This window comes from Syngnathus scovelli, chromosome 5 (assembly GCF_024217435.2).
Source record: "Syngnathus scovelli strain Florida chromosome 5, RoL_Ssco_1.2, whole genome shotgun sequence".
NCBI lineage: Eukaryota > Metazoa > Chordata > Actinopteri > Syngnathiformes > Syngnathidae > Syngnathus > Syngnathus scovelli.
Window position 1 is genome coordinate 1,147,173 of NC_090851.1, and position 20,855 is coordinate 1,168,027.

The following is a 20,855-nucleotide window of genomic DNA, read 5'->3' on the forward strand; positions in this document are numbered from 1 at the left end:
CGCCAATCAAGTCTCCTCTGTGCGTGGATTGGTGCAGAGGCGAGCGGGCGGATTCCTCACGGCGCTCGCTGCGTTTCGAGGCTGAACGGACAGCGAATGTCGTCATGAGCGGTGGGTAGGAATTCAAACATTGGCGTTTATATTACCTTCTACTTGGTAAAACATGAAATTTGCGTGGCACGCGACTACGCGCCACTATTCCGCGGCCAAAGGATGGAAATTAAATCCGCCCTGCGGGGGCTCGCGTCAAGCCCGAAGCCGTCACACTTCCTGAATTGGCTTTCGCTTTTCTGTATTGCTACCGAAGAGTTTAACTCGCTAACTACGCGGATGCTAGCGTCACCGAGCTAGCCCGAGTAAGCTAAGATGCTAAGCTAAGATGCTTAACCCATAAATGGCCCCCTACTCCCTTTAATAAAGCACAATTTCACGTGCGTGGAACCCAAATTGTTTGTGTATTGCGGCTTGTTTTTTTCCCGCCGTTGCTAAAACGCACACAAAATAAATCAGATTACATTAGCCGCTAGTTGTTAGCCACTGCTGCTTCTATTTTTTGTGTGTGTAGCTTCTGTGCTAACGTCATTAGCACAAACAAACCAAGGCGAGCAAGCCGGCTAGTGATCAAATGACAAATTGAAGTACTTGTCACTACTACAGAGTAATGTGCTTTTTTTTTTCCCCTCGCAAATGCAAGTATACATTTGTTAATGTTCTTATTCTGTGTGGCATTTCTCTCGTAAGGTATTTATTATTTGGTTATCTTCTATATAATTCGATAAATAAAGGTCAAGACACTTGTTATGCACCCTTTTTATTTGGCAATTATTGTTTTGCTGCTTTTGTTTTTTATTGCAATGCAGAAACAGCCATGTTTGAAGTCGTCTTCAGAATTTAGTGATGATTTCAAATTTTAGGCTAGGATATAAAGAAGACTAATTGCAGGGGAGTCCAATGCAAATGTATTCTGATTTCTTCAACTTGCATGGGGGAAAATTATATTTTGCTGCAGCTTTGTTGATCAAGCCCATTGACTGAGCAAATAATGGTGGCCCACTAAATTACACTTGTTGCATAATGGTAGGGACATCAATAAAATTGATTTGGAAACTGAGAAATAGTTTCGTTGCAACCATGTGAGTTGCATGTTTTCTATGCATTGATCTCCCTCTACGGTTACAAGGGACTTAATGATCCTAACCTTTGACCCTTGTGCCTTTACACGTTTATAATAACAGTAAAAACAAGCAGGTGTTGTGACGCTTTCACAAGTTCATGCATCCCTCAGAAATAACGCCATCGATTTTGCAGTCTGCTATTGCGTGAGTCTTTCCTCTTGCTCCTTCTGTTGCATTTTTTTTTTCGTTATTCATGCACATCTACATCGTTCCTTCTATGGCTTAAACCTACCGGTCTCCTGAATGTTTTGATGTTGCTAAGCAACAACGTCCTGCTTAGTCAGGTGATGTGCGTGTGTGCTTGTACTCCCCAATACGTTGCGGTGAACCTCCATTTGACATTCCTGACCTCCCTGACTGAGAAAAAAAAAATGCAATAAAAATAGCAAAAAAACATTGATTTATAACTTGACCCCTTCCACATGATTGAAAGTGATTAAAACACATCTTCCTGGATTACAAATGTAGCCATGAAGCTGCTAAATTGACAGAATATCGGCCATGACACGCTATTGCTCATTTGATCCAATTTTTGTTTGTGTTGCAGATTTAAAGGACAACATGGCCACCGTTGTCGCTGTCAGTCCCAGTGAATATCTCCAGCCCTCGACCATCACCACACAGGTGAGGCAACACAGGAGGAGATGTGCTAGATGTATTTTTTTTGCACAATTTTAAAGGGTTGTATGGCAAAAAATTCAGCTTCTTCTAAAATTCGAATCGTCTTGTCTGTGTGTACAGGGAGAGAGCCAGCCGTCTCCTTTGGCCCTGCTGGCTGCCACCTGCAGTAAGATCGGCCCGCCCGCCGCCCAAGCCCCTGCCGCCTCGCCGCCGGCCCCGCCGCAGCCTCGTCGTCTACTTCCAATCAAACCGGCTCCCATCGCACCGGCGCCTCCCAAGAACCTGGGCTTCCTCCAAGCTAAGGGCAATGTGATCCAGCTCCCGGCCGGCCTGGGCACCGGCGCGCCCGGCAGCCCCATCGTGCTCACCATCCAGCAGAGCCCGGGCCGCCCCGGCCCCCAGTCCCCCGCCAACATCCAATACCAGGTCATGCCGCAGATCCAGGGCACCCAGACCATCCAGGTGATGCAGCAGGGCGGACAGATCCAGCTCATACCGGGCACCAACCAGGCCTTCATCACCACCCCCATGTCCGTGCCGGCCCAGGCGGCCGTCGCCCCCGTGGCCGCCCCCATCCTACCGCAAAAGACGCTCGCCATCAAACCTTCGCCCAAAACGAGGAAGTCGAGCGCCGTCGCCAACTTGGTGCAGTTGCCGCTCAATGTGGCGACGGGGGAGGTGGGCGGCGCTCAGATCGTAACCGAGACGGCGACGGCACCCGCCGTCGTGGGAAAGCCGCGACGAGGCAGGAAGAAGAAAGTGGTGCTGGATGCTCAAGCCCCGGCGCCGCCGCAGCCTTCGCTTCCTCCGCTGCCGCAGGTTCCTTCTCCGCCCCCGGAGCAGATGGAGACCATCGTGATAGAAACTGCGGACAACATCATTCAGGTTGGGAACAATGTATACAAAGCGGCGACCCGGGAAAAAAAAAGAATGTCGACATTTCCAGCCACATCATTCACAGATGGCTGACCTTGAGTAATCAAGTTTGATTTTGTGTCTGCAGGCGGGGAACAACCTGCTGATCGTGCAGAGTCCCGGCCAGCCGGCCATGGTACAGCAGGTGCAACTGGTGCCCCCTAAGCAGGACCCTCCTGTGGTCCAGATCCCCCAGCAGGCCCTGAAAGTGGTGCAGGCCGCCTCCGCCTCGCTGCCGCCCGTCCCGCAGCGCCAATCGCCCGCGCCCTCCGGCCTGCAGGTGGCGTCACCGGACACGGCGCCAACACAGGTGTGTAAAGCCGACCCGTCTCGCGAGCTGCCAACTTCTCCTCATTCCTTTCCAGTGCTGAACAATACGCAAAATGTCTTCTTTTGTCAGCTCTTTTTTAAGACGGGAGCCGGCGAGTGGCGGTCAGTGCAAATCCAGGATGCCATCTCCACGGCGACGACACCTACAACTCCTGTCGCCACCCCCGCCTCGCCGCCCCCCAACCCCGCCGTTGTCAAGAAGACTTCGACGGGCGGCAGAAAAGAGCGCACACTGGCCAAAATCGCACCGGCGGGCGGAATGATGGCGCTGAACACGTCTCCGCTGTCGTCGACGGCGCAGGCGGTGCAGACCATCAGCATCAATGGCGTCCAAGTGCAGGGAGTTCCTGTCACCATCACCAATGCAGGAGGTGAGGGAGGGATGACCTTGAAATGTCGCCCAGTGAGTGGGGCGGGCAAAATGATTTAAAATGATGTTTTTTGTTTTTTTTTCTTCTTTCAGGCCAGCAGCACTTGACCGTGCAGACCATGCAGGGCGGCGGCCTCCAGCTAGCGGGGGTGACGGCTCACGGCCAGCCCGCCATCCACGTCGACCAGACGCTCACGCTGGAACTTCCCGGACACGCCGGTGAGAAGAAGCGACGCATGGCCTGCACGTGCCCCAACTGTAAAGACGCTGAGAAAAGGTATCACGCAATACAAGCTGCAGATGAACTTGCTCCTCCTCGTCCTCTTACAATGTGGGCACGGGAAGGTCACTAACGCTGTCCCCCGCCCGCCCGCCCGCAGGCCGGGCGACGTGGCCAAGCGGAAGCACATCTGTCACTTTCCCGGCTGCGAGAAGACCTTCCGCAAGACGTCGCTGCTCCGAGCGCACGTCCGCTTGCACACGGGCGAGCGGCCCTTCGTCTGCAACTGGGTTTTCTGCGGCAAGCGTTTCACGCGCAGCGACGAGCTGCAGCGTCACGCCAGGACGCACACGGGTACGCTGCTCGCACGCCACACGTCTCAAATGTCGAGCTCGGTGTGAGAGGCTGGTAGTTGAGCCAGAACTTATTCTTCTGGGCCACTAGTGGCAACTGGAGGACTCGCAGGTTTGTTGCACCTTCTGCCACCTAGTGGAAGAGCCTGGCATTGTTCTGCCTGTCACTTGTTAGTTGACATCATCTTTGGATGTCAGTTGTATTTTGTTGCAATGATTAATCTAACTTTTTGTGTGTCTGTGTGTGTAGGAGACAAACGCTTTGAGTGCAACCAGTGTCAGAAGCGTTTCATGAGGAGCGACCACCTGACCAAGCATTACAAGACACACATAAACACCAAGAACCTGTGAGAAAACAACAAGACTCCACATTGAAAAACTGGAGTTCGTCGCTTGTCCCATACTGGGACCCCGAAGCCACTGCTTCAAAAAAAAAAAAAAAAGAAAAAATGGAAAAAGCCCCATCGTGCGACTCTTGCGGAACGTCATGTACAAAGAAAAAGCAGGCCGAAGAGACTCCTTCCAACTTATTTATGAGCCCTTTTGGAAACGGACAAAGTTGACACACACCAGGCTACGTGCAACGGCAGGACTCCAGTCAGAGCGGCCTCCATTTTGTGTCCTTATCTCAAAGCAGCCACCATTTTGTTTACCGCCGCAGTCCCCCTCCTCCTTCTCCGTGTGCTTAAAGCTGCCAGGGTTAAGTTTTTAATGGTTATTTTTACATTGACATTTGCCGCCTACTTTTAAGTTGACGCATGTGTATTTTTCCCGCCCAGTTGCGATTCTTTTCGAACATTCGTTTAGCAAACATTTGCGACCTTGAAAGACGCAGATGCTGCCTTCACTCACAATTGTTCGCCCCTCAGTGGGATTGGGGCTCAATGCCAATTTTGCTGAATCTCTTTGTTCAAGGATTTTGCACCATAGTTGACACCAGTATTATCATGCACATTTTAAATATGTTTTTAACCTCATAAGCTATCAACCGGTTGGACCACAGTGACGCGACAATCACCACAGGATGCAATCACTGGTGTGCGTGTGAAAGCGTTAAATCCACATCAAGCAGCGTCTGAGCACTTGTTCCCCTTTTACGCAAAGCAGCTTGAGAGACACCGCCGACCCCAAAGGTTGAACTTGGCACGAAAGGAGACGCACAAAGTGCGTGAAAGGAGAGGGGCAGAGTCTGCTGGTATTATTTATGTTTGTCCACTCCCTCAATGATGTAGTGAAGGAGGAGGACGTTGTACATACAGTGTATTGAAATATGATGTGTGACATTGTATATTTGCTTCATTAATGCTTTGTAAAAGACCTCTAGAGACCATTTTCTATAATTAAAGATGCCTTAGACAGCTATTTAAAATAAACTTTGTCCTTTTAATTTATGTTCCTTGCTAACCTCTTGTGCGCTGTTTTGTCCAGTCTCAGAATTTACATTTAATAATAGTCTAATTTCTAACAATTTAATGTTGTTTGAGGTCAAGCCAGGAAACCAGCAGTTTATTTTATACCGTGTATAAATAAATATGAATATATAGTATTATATAATATTATATATATATATATATTATTATATTATATATAATATTAAAAAAACGGTCGAGTCCTCGTTGAGGGCGACGCGTGATTGGGTGACTGCTTTTGACGTCACCAGGAAGCGACAGATTTACGTCGAAAAAACGACAATGACGATTAATTTAATTTCGAATTTGATTTTTAATTTCAAGATTTGTTTGGACTGCCGTTGTTTTTTAGCTTTGGGTGTAATGATTAAAAATTTGTAAGAAATAAAATATATGTCACCCGGCATATAACGTCATCAATAAGCGACAGATAATACTGTTATTTTACTTTTATTTCAATTTGCCGTCATAGTGTGTTTGTCTGACGTGGGGTTAAAGCGCTGAGGTGAGTAATACACATTTACTATTGAAATGGCTTATGTTCTCGTTTATCAAATATTGTTAAATTTGTGTTTGCGCGTGTTTACTTTCGGGGTCCAACCGGTTTGGCACCTTTTCGTCATTCGTCGAACTTCTATTTATCTCTTAAGGTAAGTGCTGACATTCCTTTCGTAAAATACCACAAAAATATTCGCTTGCTTTAAAACGTCCGTCCAAACTATAATACGACATCAGTTTCCATCTTCAATGCAAATAGAATTTGTGATAATTAATCATTAAGAGACATATCCATTAAATGCACCTGCCAGATGAGTAGGAAAATAAATAAACATATTTCACGATCTACCAATCATTAATATTAAATTAAAATGGCAGTTGCACACCAAAATATGATGTTTATTCATTTCTAAACTCACAGCCTTTACCTTACCTACCTAAAAACAAATTAAAAGTGACTACTAGATTCAAAATGAACTCTAAAATATGATGAAAATTCCAGAACTATTACAACCCTGCAAAGAACACCACAAAGAAATGTTTTGCCTTGAAGTGAGAACCTTTTGTCATCTCGACACTGATCGTCTTATTTAGATGTAATCACCCTCAAACCAACTTAACTAACGGAAGTGTTTTTCTTCTTAGATAGAGATGTGGGTCAATTAGAGGCCGGCATGGGGGTCTACGGGCCCACGGCGCTGCTGGTGGAGTTTTGCCACACGGACCAGCAGCAGCCGTTCCCGTTGTGGCAGGATGGACACGTGGGGGTCTGTTTCAACCAGCTGGTCCTCGGCGTCCTGCCCCACACCGTCATGGCCGCTCTCGCTGCCTTCTACATGGGCGTGGCCAGGTAAACATTGGGATTCTCTCATTTCAGAACCACAATTGTGAATTGACTGTGAATGTTATTAGGTGCCATCTCATGTGGGCAGCGCCACCTTGTGGCAGTTTGCTGCGCTTAGTGGCGTCAGCGTTGGCGTCGGCGCTGTTCGCTGCCGACGCGGCGCTGGCGGTGGCAGCCCGGCGGCCTGACATGTACCCGGACGCCCTCGCCGGCGGATTTGGCGCCCTGGCCTGGCTGGTCCACATGGGCGCGGTGGCCGCCCTCCCGCGGTGGACGCGGGGCCCTCTGCTGCTCAGCCTGTCCGTGCTTCTGTGCGTCCCACACCTCGTCATCACCTTCCTCATCTACCTCCAAAGTATGGAATTTCACATTATTTATTTATTTAAATATGGGAGGATATTTTGTCAAATTGTTTATTATAGATAAATTTAAAAAAATTAATTACACTTTTATTTTGAATTGGTTTAACTGCAAAGTGAAAATAGGTTGTTGACAGTAGGCGTTTGGAAATATGTAGGAACCCTCCCTGTGACCTCGAGCGGAACCCTCCTTTTGGCACGCTTGGTTCTGGCCGCCGCGAGGACGCTTCCCGTGTTGCTGTACTTCGCGGGGGTAGCGTGCCGGCCGCCATGCACACAAGGACCCATGTCGCTTGGCCAAGACGAAGATGCGGCGCCGCTGCTTCCTGAGGAGGACACAGGCGAGATGGTGGCGGAAGACGGCAGCGGCTGCTTCTCCCGCCTTTTCTACCTGTGGCTAACGCCACTTTTGCGGCGGGGCCAGCGGGGAGAGTTGGACCGGGCGGCCCGCGTCTACCACCTCCCCCGCAGCCTGCGCACCGCTGTCATCCGGCGGCGCTTTCACCGGAGCTGGGCCACGTGCCGCTGGGGGCCGGCGCCTGACCCCTGGCCTCGGCCGGTCCGCGACTTCGGGGAGGAGTTGCCCGAGCTGGTCGGCGACGTGAGTCTGTTGCGCGTCCTGCACGTGGCCTTTGGAGGGCGCTATTACGTCCTGGGGTTGCTGAAGCTGGCGGTCAACATGCTGCGGTTCTGCGGGCCAATCCTGCTCAGCCTCTTGGTGGGCTTCATGGAGGACCAGGATGCCCCAGTCAGTAACGGCGCCTGGTGCTGCGCCGCCCTCTTCGCCAGCTCCCTCCTCTGCGCCGTCCTCCAGAACATCTTCGCCTTCCAAGTGTCCAAGGTGGGACTTTTGTTTGCCACACACAACCACACTGTGTTTCTCATTTTGCCATCCTTTTTGTTGTCTTTTCTTTAGGTGGCTCTCTCGGCCCGCGCCGCCCTGGTGTCGGCCATTTACGTCAAGGCGCTGCGGGTGGGCGGCGCCGGTTTGGCCCGTCTGTCCTTGGGGGAGGTGGTCAACCTGATGAGCGCCGACACGGAGCGCGTGGTCAACTTCTTCAACAGCTTCCACGAGCTGTGGAGCCTCCCCTTCCAACTGGGCATCGCTCTCTACCTGCTTTACCTGCAGGTGGGCGTGGCCTTCCTGGGCGGGCTGGGCGTGGCTTTGCTGCTGGTCCCCTTCAACAAGTTTCTGGCATCTCGCATCGTCAGCAACAACCAGCACATGCTGCGATATAAGGACGCCCGCGTCAAGGTGAGCCCTCGATCCGAACAATCTGCCGGAATCGCAGTTCAGTAATTGACAGCCGTCTCAATACTTTTGTCAACGTGGTCCCAGCTGATGACGGAGCTCCTGTTGGGGATCCGCGTCATCAAGTTCTACGGCTGGGAGTCCTACTTTGCCCGTAAAGTGGGGACATGTCGTGGCGGCGAGCTGTCGCACCTCAAGGCCGTCAAGTACCTGGACGCCATGTGCGTGTACACGTGGGCCGCGCTGCCCGTGGTCATCTCCATCCTGACCTTCCTCACCTACGTGCTCCTGGGCCACCAGCTCACCGCCGCCAAGGCAAGCGCAGTAGCAGCTAAGATGCTTCACGGCTGCCTTTGACTTGGTCTGCTTGTTCCACGCCATTGACAGGCGTTTCCTCTCCCCTGCAGGTGTTCACCACATTGGCGCTGGTGGGAATGCTGATCGTTCCTCTCAATGCCTTCCCGTGGGTACTGAACGGCATCCTGGAGGCCAAGGTGTCGCTGGAGCGCATCCAGCGCTTCTTTGGACTCACCAACCGCAATCTGCAGGCTTACTACGCCCTGGGTAGGCTCCGCCTCTCGCCGCTGACGCATCGGCTTGTCACCTTGCGATGTAAAAATCTGAATGTAACTTTTTTTTTTTCTCAAATGTTTCATCTGCAGTGTGGCCTGAAGACAAGGAGACGACGGTGCTGTTGAATCAGGGCACGTTCAGCTGGCAGGGGCCCCAGGGGGATGCCGAATTGGACAGTGGCGCCCCCACTGGACCTCTGCTGCTACTGCACGGCCTCAATCTCAGCATAAGAAAGGTGCCGAGACACAACCTTGGCCAGTCGTGGCTTCCTAACCATGGTGTTACCATGACGACACGCGCGTGTTGTTTTCCAGGGGTCGCTGACGGTGGTGGTCGGAAAAGTGGGTTGCGGAAAGAGCTCATTGCTGGCCGCCATCACCGGAGAACTCAACAGGTAAGGCTCATTTTTCTTTCAATTTTTTTTCTGGACCTGACGCACGTGTGCGCCTCCTTGGTAGGCACAGCGGCGTGGTGTACGTGGCGGATCGCGAGCGCGGCCTGGGCTTGGCGGCGCAGGAGCCGTGGATCCAGCACGCCTCCGTCCGCGACAACATCCTGTTTGGCAAAAGCTACGACGCCTCCTTCTACCGGGCCGTGGTGGAGGCCTGCGCTCTGGCCGACGACCTCGCCGTACGTTGACCACGCCGCTCGCAAACTTAACCTTGGGTTTATTTTGAATGCGCTGCGGCGGTTTCTCCCAGATTCTACCAAACGGCGACCTCACCGAAGTGGGCGAGAATGGCGTCACGCTGAGCGGAGGCCAGAAGGCCCGATTGGCCCTCGCCAGGGCCGTTTATATGGTGAGGCGCGTTCGGCGTTCGCACCTTTTCATCCTACAGCACACGTGATTTTCATGCACGTAGGACAAAGACGTGTATCTGCTGGACGACCCGCTGGCGGCGGTGGACGCCGAGGTGGCTCGCCACCTCATGCGCAAGTGTATCCTGGAGCAGCTGGCGGGAAAGACCAGAATCCTTTGCACGCACCGCGTGGAGCTGGTGGACGCCGCCGACGTGGTCGTCCTCATGGACAACGGCACCGTCGTCAAAACGGGTCAGCTGCTTTGTGATTGGCTGAAAAATATGAAGGGAGAACGCATGGCGCCCTCTAGTGGGGAAACATCTCCGATGAATGGCGTCTTGCTGTTGTCTTCAGGTTCGCCAGCGGAAATTCTTCCTCTGCTGGAAGCTGAACCGACGCAACTCGACGAGGAGCACGACGACAAAGAAAAAGGTGCGTGAAGTTCTCAGCTTTCTTGGATGCTTTCTTCTACTTTTATTGCGACGCTGCTACGATCTATGCGAGCAGAAGCTGAGGTGGAGGTGGAGGAGGAGACTTCCCTCCGAGAGCTTCGTCTGGACGACGACGAGGGCGACCGTTCGGACTCGGAGAAGAAGCAGGCGGGAGGTCTGTCGTGGAAAGTGTACCACGCCTACTGGGCGGCGGTGGGTGGAGTCCTGGCCGCCTCCATTTTGATGTCGCTCCTCGCCATGCAAGGTTGGCATCCACTTTGACGCTCACCTTCCGAGCCGCTCGGCGTTGTCAGCGTGACGCTAGTGTTGTCCGTAGCTTCTAAGAACGTGTCGGACTGGTGGCTGTCTCACTGGATCTCGGCGCTGAAGAGCAACGCGTCCGCTAGCGCCAACCGTTCCTGCTGCGGCTCCCCTGCCTCGCCTCGCTTGCTGCTCTTCTCTGGCGGGAGTTTCATGTGAGCACACACCTTATCAAACATCTCAACTTTTTTTTTCCAAAATAACTTCTTTTATACGTGACTATAAAAGATGATGAAAAATGATGCTTAACTTAGGTCTCCTTTGTCGCCGGCGCCGGAGCCTGGCAGCGAAGTGCGCTTCTACCTGGCGGTGTACGGCGCCATAGCGGGCGCCAACAGCATCTTCACCGCCCTGCGAGCTTTCCTCTTCGCTTACGGCGCTCTCTGCGCCGCCGCCTCCATCCACGACCGACTCCTGGATCGCGTCGTCAAGGTGAGCACGAGTTTGCCTCCCCTGATGCGTGTGTAGAGGCTGTGAAGCAACAGTTCCCTGTAGATGGCGCCATTGAGTCACTTTTTGCGGTCACGCTAAAGATGAGCGGGGCTTGTGTCGGCAGGCCACGGTGAGCTTCTTCGACACCACGCCGCTGGGGCGCGTCCTCAACCGCTTCTCATCGGACGTGTACGCCGTGGACGACAGCCTGCCCTTCGTGCTCAACATCCTGCTGGCCAACGTCTTCGCTCTGCTGGGCACGCTGGCCGTGATGACTTTGGCGCTGCCTTGGCTGCTGCTGGCGCTGCCGCCTTTGGGTCTGCTCTACCTGCGCACGCAGTCCTACTACCGGCACACCTCGCGCGAGCTCAAGCGTCTGTGCAGTGTCACGCTCTCGCCCGTCTACTCGCACTTCTCGGAGACGCTCGCCGGCCTCGCCACCATTCGGGCCAGCGGCAGCTGCGCCAGGTAAGAACAAACCGGCGTAGCGGACGCACGGAATGATCAGCGTTGTTTTCGTCAGGTTCGAGGAGGAGAGCGTGCGTCGGCTGGACAAGAACCAGCGCTGCTTGTTCCTGAGCAACGCCGCCTCGCAGTGGCTGGACATCCGCCTGCAGCTCATGGGCGTCGCCGTGGTGACCGGCCTCGCCGTCGCGGCTGTCGTACAGCACCACCTGCGGGTGGTGGACCCGGGTAAGGGGCGGGGCTTATCTGCTACCTGTGGTCCGGTAACGTTCACAAGCTGCTATGACATCTTAGCGTGCGTTTCAGGCTTGGTGGGTTTGTCGCTGTCGTACGCGCTGTCCATCACCTCGCTGCTGTCGGGCCTGATCTTCGCCTTCACGCAAACCGAGATGCAGCTGGTCAGCGTGGAGAGAGCCCACGAATATTCCAACCAGCTCCCGGCGGAACCTCAGCAGCAGAACCCGGAAGTAGGCAGGCGGGAAAACTAACAACGGCCACCCGAAGAAACCGCAAGCGACTCAGCGGCAGGTCCGGTTTGTGTTCCCAGCTGCCGCCGTCGTGGCCCCAGTGCGGGAGCGTGGAGTTCCGCCAGGTGGTCCTGGTGTACAGGGAAGGTCTTCCCGAGGCCTTGGACGACGTGAGCTTGGTGGTACGAGCCGGTGAGAAAGTGGGCATCGTGGGCCGCACGGGCTCGGGCAAGTCGTCTTTGTTCGCCGCGCTCTTCCGCATGGTGGAGCTGAGTCGCGGCGAGATCCTCCTGGACGGGCTGGACGTCGCCAGCGTGGGGCTCCATCAGCTCAGGTGACCTCTCACGGGCTTTTAAAAGTTGCTTAGCTTTTCCAACTGCCGTCTCTAAATACTCTGTGTTCTCGGCAGATCCAGGCTAGCCATCATTCCTCAGGATCCTTTCCTGTTCAGCGGCACTGTCCGAGAGAATCTGGACCCCTGTGGCCAGCACCAGGACCAGCAGCTTCTGGAGGTCCTGGAACAGTGTCACCTCGGCTCCGTGGTCAATGCCATGGGTGAGGGACGAGATTCGGTCGCATCAGGTGATCATTTACTTTTGATTGACGAGGTGCTTCTCTGTGCGCGCCAGGTGGTCTGGATGCTGAGCTTCTGGACCGAGGCCGGACTTTCTCTGTGGGTCAGCGCCAGCTGCTGTGTCTGTCCCGCGCGCTGCTCACTCAGGCCAAGGTCAGATCGCAATCCTCCGCTTGACGCTCGGCGCGGATGATGACGGAAGCCTCTGCGTAGGTTCTATGTGTGGACGAGGCCACGGCCAGCGTGGATCACAAGACGGACCAACTGCTGCAGAAGACCATCGCCGACAGGTTCCGGCACCAAACGGTCCTCACCATCGCGCATAGGTCAGTGTGTGTGCGTGCGTGTAGGCGTGTTGGCGTTCACATGTCCACATGCACCAGGCTCAACACGATCATGGACTGCGAGCGTGTGCTGGTGATGCACGCCGGGAAGGTGGTGGACTTCGACACGCCGGCGGCGCTGTGCCAGAAGGACGATTCGCTTTTCCAGCGGCTCCTCGGCAGGCAGGGAAGCGCCACATCGGGATCGACACTTTGACCTTTTTTTTTCTTTGCGGATTTACGCCGCCGGACGTTCACGTTTGTAAAATGCGGCACTAGAGTTGAAGTGGAGCCTTGACTCTGCCATGACCTCAATATTTTTTGTTATGAGCCTTTTTTTTTTTTTTTTTATTGATACAAAGAGGTCGTTCCAATATGATTTGTCATTTTGTATGTTAGAAATTTATAAAGAAAAACATTTTGGCACAGGATTCACAATGGCCAAAACTGGTGGAGACGAGGAATGAGGAAACGGCTGTAAAGAAATAAACACAAACGTGTCATACCTGATGTTTTGTGTAAAAGTGGCTTCCCGAAACACGTCTTTTCATTACATGGCCATTTCTCATCGTTCTCGCCGGCGCACATGTACCGTGTTGTTGTTGCTTGGCGTCACCATGGGGACGCCAAAACTTTGAGTCACGCTCGCCAACCAAGGAGTGGCGAACCACCTTGTTTCTGGTAAAGGAAATAGTTGAAGAAACACAAGCAATGACTGAATCCTCTTGACAGTACAGTCCACTGCCTTGATTTTCCTAACTCCGCCCCCACAACAGTGTCTCCGCCCATGACCTGGAAGCTCAGCTGGCTGAATATCCAGAGTCACTTCTAAGCACTTCTGTGTGAAACAATCAGAGGTAAGCAGAGCTGCAGAATTTTCTTAGAAGTGAAATAGGATGTTTTGTTGCCACGCCCTGGTTTGCACACACAGTTGATTTTCTGCGCCATTTATTTTGGTGTCTTTTGAAAATTTTGAAAGACTAACTTGTTCTTGTACACACATGAAAGTTCTTGAGATGACTTCTGGAAGTCTTGTGCTGCAATTATGTTCAAAAGTATTTGTTCTTGGTAATTCAGCTTCAGTAGCCATCTTGCATTTTGCTTGCGACAGGAAGTCCATCCACCATTTTGTTTTTGGTCGTCACGCGGCAACCGAGGTTGACAAGTCGCCATAAAACGAAAGCTTAAGGTCAAACGTGTTAGGTGCCATGTGCACAGCTTGAAGTCTTCTTGCCCATGTAAAGCTTCACACAACGTGTTACGTAAGCACTCGTGTGCGTTCTGCAGACACACAATCACGTTGACTCACCGTCGACGCCCGCAATTAACACCCGCCAAGGTGTGTCAGTTTCATGAACAATCGACACGCACACCATACAAACTCACTGGAGATAGATGGACACACACAAACACACACAAGTAGTCAAACACAATCACTTGCACACGCACACACACAAGTAGTCAAATACACAATCACATGCACTACACTAAAATACACACACTGGCACACAAAGACAAAATAACAGTCACATGTAGTCAGACGCACAATGCACAAACACTGGAAAGAATCACAGTCATACGCACACATCTGTCATCTCAACTAAAGGGCGTGTGTGTGTGTGTTTCATATGTACACTTGATTGTGTGTTTGTGCCTCGCCAGCGTGTGTATGTGAGGGGCGTGGCCCGTCCGTCGCGTGTGTAACCTGTTTGTCTACTTTCAGGTGCTCAAGAGGTCCACCTGTTCTCTGTTGCTGCCTTGCATTCCCGCTGACACACACACGCACACACACACGCATGCAGATGGTGCCTCAGGTAAGTTTGGAGTTTGTTGTTGTGTACTTGAAAATATATCATAGTACGCTGTCCGGGTTGTACTTTGTGCTCAGCTGTGAATGATTGCCGCTTGTGTGTGTGTGTGTGTGTGTGTGTGTGTGTTGTCGTAAAATGAGAAATTTTGTTCTTGAAAAGTGGAAAGAAAACTTGCCATCCTGCTCCGAATTGTTTTTTGACACTTGAATGATGTATTGCAAAAATGGTCACGCATGTTTTTATTTTTTATAATTTTTATAGTGCAGTATTGATCGCTTGTGAAGACTATGAAGTTTGAAAAACAACAAAAGATGATCCATTTTTTTTTACTTTTGCACCAAACCTCAATAAATAACATTAAATGAACATGAGAAATTTGGGGTGAATTCAAACTCATCCATGTAGTTTAGAAATTATGAAAAGGATGGAATGTTTTTTTTTATTTTTAAATCTGATTCATTCACTGTGAAAATAATCGGTAGTTGCAGCCCATCTTAATTTTAAGACTTCCCCCGTTTTCATTGCCTGCAGGTGTCCCGATACTTTTGTCCACATCGTCTCAACTAGACTCAAGTTTTGATATCGCAATATTCCTGTGCCAACGTAATTGTCAATCCGATGAAATACACTGTGTCCCGATACTTTTGTATCGAGACTCGGCGGCCACTTGATTAGGTACACCTTTGCACCGAATGTCATCTCCCAAAAAAAAACGACTCTAACTTTTGACACTTGGAAGCCGCAGGAGTGTTTGTCATCCTTTTGCAACCGCAAGGCGTGTTCTGTAATCTCCGTGCGGCACATTGTGCACATAGTGCACATACTCTACTTAATGACCACCAATCAAATTGAAAAAAAACTCTCGATTGTGCCACCAAGCTTAAGCGAAGACGAGAAACGCCCCAAAAGACGATGACGCGCCGGATAAACTCGTTTACCTCGCTGACATTCCGCCGAGCATTCCTGCCGCCGGCCGATGTTCCCACATGGATGACTCGCTCGAACGCAACGCCGTATTGTGTCGGTTGGAGTTTCACATTTTTCTGTCTTCTGCAGGTTCATTCTTCACGGTGACAAATTCCACGACCATCAATGGTAGAAAACGTTCCCAAAGTCAAACGGTTCCCTTTGAATTGTCATGTTTGAAGATTTCTGGCCCTCTCGCCCACCCCGCAGGCGTATCACTTCAAGCGCAGGCTCTCGGAAGCCCTGACGCTGGAGCGATCCGAGCGGGGAGCCTTGGTCATCGCCAACATCGACGACGTCGATGGAGCTAATCAGGAGCTGAGGGAAGGTGGGCAAGGCTTTTGAAAATTCAGACCCTCCATCCTGTGTTTGCATGTCGAGAATGAGCAGACCCACAAAAAACCTTCTGCCGTGTCCACCAAATGTCAATTTATGTTCCTCAGGGGATGAAGTGGTCGGGGCGACCATCAAGTTCGACCGACTGACCAAAGATGAGGTGATGGGTGTCCTGAAGATGATGGAACCGTACGATGACAGAATTCAAGTGCTCACCAAGAACAACATGAGCAGGAGCATGGGGAACCTCAACCAGGGGGCTGTCAGTCCTGAAACGGTAAAGGAGGTCACCTCGCCGAGCCTGCTTGACATCCCCTAATGTTTCCGCTTTTGTCCGTTTGTCCTCAGATGCTGCACAATGCTTACAACAAGCTCTACGACACCAAAATCAAGCGCTTCATGCACAAGGACATGTCTAATGGCGAGAACCTGAAAGACTATGTGACCCTCCCTCGCTCCTCCAAACTCAGAACCAAGCAAGACTCGGACTTACCTCGTCTGGGGGTGGACTTTGGACGCCTGAGTCCCAACACGCTCAACAGGCGTTACAGCGCCGGCTCCGAGAGCAATTACGCCGCCGACGGGTCGGGAGCGTTTGAGCACGAGGCCAACCTGAACCTCCCGCCTCTGGGCGTAGGCCAGGTGAAAGCGGGCAGACGGGTTCAGGTGCCGCAGATGCTGAACGCTCGCGCTCCGTCTTTGAATTCACACGGTGGAGTCTACTCTGAAATGTATCCAGATGACGCTGGAATGGCCCTCCAAGGCACTGACGGGAGGTTCCTGAGCTACGACGATGATGCAGAGTTTGACGTGGACAGTTATGACGGATCGCCCACAATCCATCTGGCCGGACAGTCTTCTCGATTAAACGCACCCCAGTTCGATCTGAATGGCCGCAGCGGTCTTCAGGGGTCCGCTTTCGACGTGGACGGCCGTTCAGGTGGCTTTGACATCAAAGGAGCCAGGACCAGCGGTGATGTGAGAGTCCCGAATGCTCAGTTTCAGGGAGGCGGTGTGACCATCCCAGCAGTTCGCTCCAAGGTCCCGTCTGGAAAGTACAAGGCTCCTAAATTCACCATGCCAAATTATGGTTTACCAACTGTTGAGGTTCCAGAATTTGATGGGGACATAGGCGGTATGGACATGCCCAATGTACCCAAATTTAAAGTCGATGGTCGAAGCGCTTCTTTAGGGATGCCGGGTGTTGATGGAAAATTCCAAAGTCCAAACTTTAAGATGCCTGATTACGATCTCAATGGCCCTAATTTGGACCTCAGATCTCCTAACGTGGATTTCAATGGTCCCAATCTCCGAGGTGACGTCAGTGCACCTGATCTTAAAATGCCCAAACTCGGTGTCAAGACCCCCAATCTGGACTTGAACATGCCAGATCTTAATGGTGGCATTGATGGCCCCAATTGGGACGGAAACCTTAAAGCTCCTAAGTTAGATTTGAACTCACCAGATGTTGACCTTCCTAATATGCCCAAAGCGAAGTTTCCCTTATTTGACCGTCCGAATTTCAAAGGTCGTACCATTGAGCGTGACTCAGATGATTGGGACATGGGCATCGATACACCCAAATTCAAACTCAAAGGTCCCAAAGCTGATTTAGGGATGCCTAATTATGATCTCAATGGTCCTAACCTAGGCCTCAAGTCTCCTGACTTGGACATCGGTACTCCTAATCTCAAAGGTGGGTTAAATACACCAGATTTGACGATGCCTAAACTTGGTTTTAAGACCCCCACACTGGACCTCAAAAGCCCAAATTTGGACCTGCCAGATGTTCATGCCCCAGACCTGAAGGTGAAAACTCCCAAGTTAAAAGGTGGAATTCACGGCCCTGACTTGGACTTGCCCGACGCCAACTTTAAAACGCCCAAGTTAGATATGGGATCACCGAAAGCCAAATTTAAATTTCCAAAAATAAAGATGCCAAAACTCAAGCGTCCGAGCCTTAAAAGTCCAGACCTGAATGTGGATCTCGATGCTCCAGATATGGACGTCAAAGCACCCAAGTTAAATTTCAAAGGTCCCAAAGCTGATTTAGGGTTGCCAAATGTTGATATTGATGGAAAGTTCAAAAAGCCAAACTTGAACATGCCAGGTTTAGATCTCAATGGTCCGAAGATAGATGGACCTAACCTGGACCTCAGTGGTCCTAATCTCCATGGTGGGATAAACGCACCAGATTTGAATATGCCTAAACTTGATTTTAAAACCCCCACACTGGGTGTTAAAAGCCCAAACATGGATTTTCCTCATTTTCAGGGTCCCGACCTGAACCTGAAAACCCCGAAGCTAAAAGGCGACATAAATGGCCCTGACTGGGACCTACCGAGTGCAGATCTTAAAGGTCCAAAGATAGATCTGAAAGGTGACATCAACATGGGTTCACCAAAGGCAAGAATGAAGATGCCCAAATTCAAGTTCCCAAAATTCGGGCGTCCAAGCCTTAAAGGTCCTGACATTGATGCAGATTTCGATGGTCTGGACATGGGCATCAACGCACCCAAACTCAAAGGTCCCAACGCTGATTTAGGGATGCCAAATATTGATATTGATGGAAAGTTCAAAAAGCCAAACTTGAACATGCCAGATTTAGATCTCAATGGTCCCAAGATAGACGGACCTAACCTGGACCTTACTGCTCCCAACCTGGACCTCAGTGGTCCTAATCTCCATGGTGGGATAAACGCACCAGATATAAAAATGCCAAAACTCAATTTAAAAAGTCCAAAACTAGACTTCAAAGGGCCAAATGTGGACTTGCCAGATCTGAACGGTCCAGATGTCAATCTGAAAGCCCCAAAGATAAAAGGTGGCTTGGATGGTCCGGATTTGGACCTTAAGGCTCCCAAGGTTGATCTGAAAACTCCAGACATCAACATTGGATCACCAAAAGCTAGATTTAAGTTTCCCAAGATGAAGATGCCCAAATTGAAGAGTCCGAGCGTTAAAGGTCCAGACCTGGATGTTGATCTCGATGCTCCAGATATGGACATCAACGCTCCCACTGTCAACCTCAAAGGTAGCAAACCAAACTTGGATCTTAACGTTGGCGGGAAATTCAAGAAGCCAAACTTAACTATGCCAAAGATGGACTTCAAGAGCCCTAAACTGAACCTGAATGCCCCAAAGTTGGATCTCGATACTCCAGACTTGGATGTTAAGGCTCCAGACCTAAACCTGAAAGCACCAAAACTCAAAGGCGGACTGGACGTCAAAAGTCCCGACCTCGACATCGACGCGCCTAAAGCAAAAATGAAATTGCCCAAAGTGAAATTTCCCAAGGTCAATATGCCAACCCTGAACGGACCAAACATCGATGGTCCAGACTTTGACATTGATGCGCCAGACGTGGATTTCAGAAGACCAACGGGCAAATACAGAAAGCCGCATTTGAAAGTGCCGGATGTGGAGCTGTCGGGACCAAACGTAAAGTCACCAAAATATCATGGGAAGCTCAAAGGACCCGACGTGAATGTCAAAGCGCCAAAAGTCAAAGGATCTTGGGACACCCCCAAAGCAGAGCTACCAAACGTGGACCTCAAAGCCCCGAGGACGGACTGGAACGCCCCAGAAACAAAATATAAAAAGCCTCACATAAAGATGCCGAAAGGGTACGACACGGACCTGAACGGAGGCTTACAGGGTCCAGACCTCAGTCTCCCCGATGTGAGAGGTCCAAATTTGAAGCCATCGATGCCGTATTTAGACATGGATGACATCGATGTCAACGGACCGGACGTGAGTCTGTCAGGAACCAACGGCAAGCTGAGAACTTCAGATCTGGATGTGGACGACCCGACGCTCAAATTCAGGAAGACGTTGCACGGTGGCTCGGGCGTGCCGCTGCCCGGGCTCGACTTGGACCAAGGCATGATTCATTCTCGCTCCAAGGGCTCGATGCAATCAGATTTGAATTTCACACGCACGGACCTCAACATTGACGACTTCACCGGGAAGTATCACGTCCCCGGGTCTGACCTGGACCTCCAGATGCCCTCGACCTCCACGGGGCTGACAACCGATCAGAGGGTTACCCGATTCAGCGGCGCCACACTGAACGCAGACTCCATTTTGCACCCGAGTCACGCCGTGAAAGCCGCCCACACGTTAAATGACGGCCGCTGGTCGTATTCTCAGAAAAAACCTGTCGATACCTCGGACGGATACATGGTGACTGTTTTCCCCTCACAGGAAGAAAGCGAGATTAACCTAAAGCAAAAGTACGGCAGCCTCGGAGGCCTTAATTTTGGCTCCGGCGACGTCAACTTGGAAGTTCCCGATCAAGACGAGCTGAAAGGATCCACTTTTCTGTTCTCCAACCTCGTTTAGTCAGGCTGGCGCAAAATCAAGAACAAAAGCATCTCAACGAAATGCAAGCTCAGTTCCGCTCCACGCTTGTTGTCAATTTTAATTGCACGGTGCAATATTACATGTTTACCCAATGTAGAACAAAAATCTTGTGTTGTTTTTACATTCTGACTTTATTCTGCTAATGTTCTTTTGAATGACATTGTGAGGTTCTTGCCTGTCCTCTGTCTTTCGTTTTCACATTCTTCACGCATACGATATATGTCATGTACTTAAATAATAACTCGTGTGACTCGGCTGAGTCAGTTGAAGTATTTAAATGGCGTTGAACGGTAAAAAAATGTACATTGGGTTGTTTTATTAAATAATTGTGATGCTTGTGTGTGTGTATATAAAACACGTGTATATTTATCTGCGTTATGTGTTGTAAATGTGGCTCATCAAACTGTAATGGAAAATATGAAGTTTCAGGTTTCTTTTCCTTCCTATTTGCTATAATGGTAAAATGAAAACAAAATGTAACTATATGCAGGCTTGTGTCCAATAAAAAGGACGTGACTCAAAATGGCCTTTTTTTTTTTTTAGTCCATAAAAAATACAAAATTTTGCCTGTCGGTGGTCTGTAACCAAGAAAAAAAAATGTTACAATATTTTCCAGTTAAGTATTAAATAAGTTCAAAAGCTGC

General features: G+C 50.8%; 3 protein-coding genes across 6 annotated transcripts; all 3 read left to right on the top strand.

Moving 5' to 3' along the window:
• The first annotated feature begins 43 nt into the window (after nucleotides 1–43).
• On the top strand, nucleotides 44–5,357 carry sp2 (sp2 transcription factor). Of its 4 annotated transcripts, none has more exons than XM_049721298.1 (8): nucleotides 44–111; nucleotides 1,723–1,799; nucleotides 1,917–2,681; nucleotides 2,800–3,021; nucleotides 3,112–3,412; nucleotides 3,505–3,688; nucleotides 3,792–3,985; nucleotides 4,235–5,357. In XM_049721298.1, the coding sequence occupies exons 1-8, from the start codon at nucleotides 105–107 to the stop codon at nucleotides 4,333–4,335; spliced, it is 1,851 nt and encodes a 616-aa protein (XP_049577255.1). In that variant the 5' UTR covers nucleotides 44–104; the 3' UTR covers nucleotides 4,336–5,357. The 4 variants fall into 4 exon arrangements, with proteins under 4 accessions (XP_049577255.1, XP_049577256.1, XP_049577257.1 ...); XM_049721299.2 differs by lacking the exon at nucleotides 44–111 and adding an exon at nucleotides 118–1,319; XM_049721300.2 differs by lacking the exon at nucleotides 44–111 and adding an exon at nucleotides 118–356.
• A 328-nt stretch (nucleotides 5,358–5,685) lies between these two features.
• On the top strand, nucleotides 5,686–13,243 carry abcc10 (ATP-binding cassette, sub-family C (CFTR/MRP), member 10). Its single transcript, XM_049721324.2, has 24 exons — nucleotides 5,686–5,898; nucleotides 6,537–6,741; nucleotides 6,804–7,090; nucleotides 7,253–7,935; nucleotides 8,011–8,349; nucleotides 8,434–8,661; nucleotides 8,754–8,910; nucleotides 9,009–9,154; nucleotides 9,234–9,313; nucleotides 9,378–9,549; nucleotides 9,621–9,719; nucleotides 9,783–9,972; nucleotides 10,075–10,152; nucleotides 10,228–10,416; nucleotides 10,489–10,627; nucleotides 10,727–10,904; nucleotides 11,029–11,372; nucleotides 11,428–11,597; nucleotides 11,676–11,836; nucleotides 11,917–12,170; nucleotides 12,246–12,391; nucleotides 12,466–12,563; nucleotides 12,624–12,736; nucleotides 12,794–13,243. The coding sequence occupies exons 2-24, from the start codon at nucleotides 6,566–6,568 to the stop codon at nucleotides 12,948–12,950; spliced, it is 4,584 nt and encodes a 1,527-aa protein (XP_049577281.1). The 5' UTR covers nucleotides 5,686–5,898; nucleotides 6,537–6,565; the 3' UTR covers nucleotides 12,951–13,243.
• Nucleotides 13,244–14,437: 1,194 nt separating this feature from the next.
• Nucleotides 14,438–20,734, top strand: si:ch211-69b7.6 (neuroblast differentiation-associated protein AHNAK). Its single transcript, XM_049721289.1, has 5 exons — nucleotides 14,438–14,547; nucleotides 15,601–15,639; nucleotides 15,721–15,838; nucleotides 15,954–16,123; nucleotides 16,195–20,734. Exons 2-5 carry the CDS (start codon nucleotides 15,637–15,639, stop codon nucleotides 20,188–20,190), a joined length of 4,287 nt encoding a protein of 1,428 aa, XP_049577246.1. The 5' UTR covers nucleotides 14,438–14,547; nucleotides 15,601–15,636; the 3' UTR covers nucleotides 20,191–20,734.
• The last annotated feature ends 121 nt before the right edge of the window (nucleotides 20,735–20,855 follow it).

Excerpts from the sequence above, each read along its gene's own strand:
- si:ch211-69b7.6 (XM_049721289.1), top strand. Across the intron at positions 15,839-15,953 it reads TAATCAGGAGCTGAGGGAAG|GGGATGAAGTGGTCGGGGCG; the intron begins GTGGGCAAGGCT and ends TATGTTCCTCAG. Across the intron at positions 16,124-16,194 it reads GGGCTGTCAGTCCTGAAACG|ATGCTGCACAATGCTTACAA; the intron begins GTAAAGGAGGTC and ends GTTTGTCCTCAG.
- abcc10 (XM_049721324.2), top strand. The coding sequence starts at position 6,566 with ATGGGGGTCTACGGGCCCACGGCGCTGCTGGTGGAGTTTTGCCACACG. Across the intron at positions 10,153-10,227 it reads GCACGACGACAAAGAAAAAG|AAGCTGAGGTGGAGGTGGAG; the intron begins GTGCGTGAAGTT and ends CTATGCGAGCAG. Across the intron at positions 11,837-11,916 it reads CTCAGCAGCAGAACCCGGAA|CTGCCGCCGTCGTGGCCCCA; the intron begins GTAGGCAGGCGG and ends TTGTGTTCCCAG.
- sp2 (XM_049721297.2), top strand. The coding sequence starts at position 1,677 with ATGACACGCTATTGCTCATTTGATCCAATTTTTGTTTGTGTTGCAGAT. Across the intron at positions 2,682-2,799 it reads CTGCGGACAACATCATTCAG|GCGGGGAACAACCTGCTGAT; the intron begins GTTGGGAACAAT and ends TTGTGTCTGCAG. Across the intron at positions 3,022-3,111 it reads CGGACACGGCGCCAACACAG|CTCTTTTTTAAGACGGGAGC; the intron begins GTGTGTAAAGCC and ends TTCTTTTGTCAG.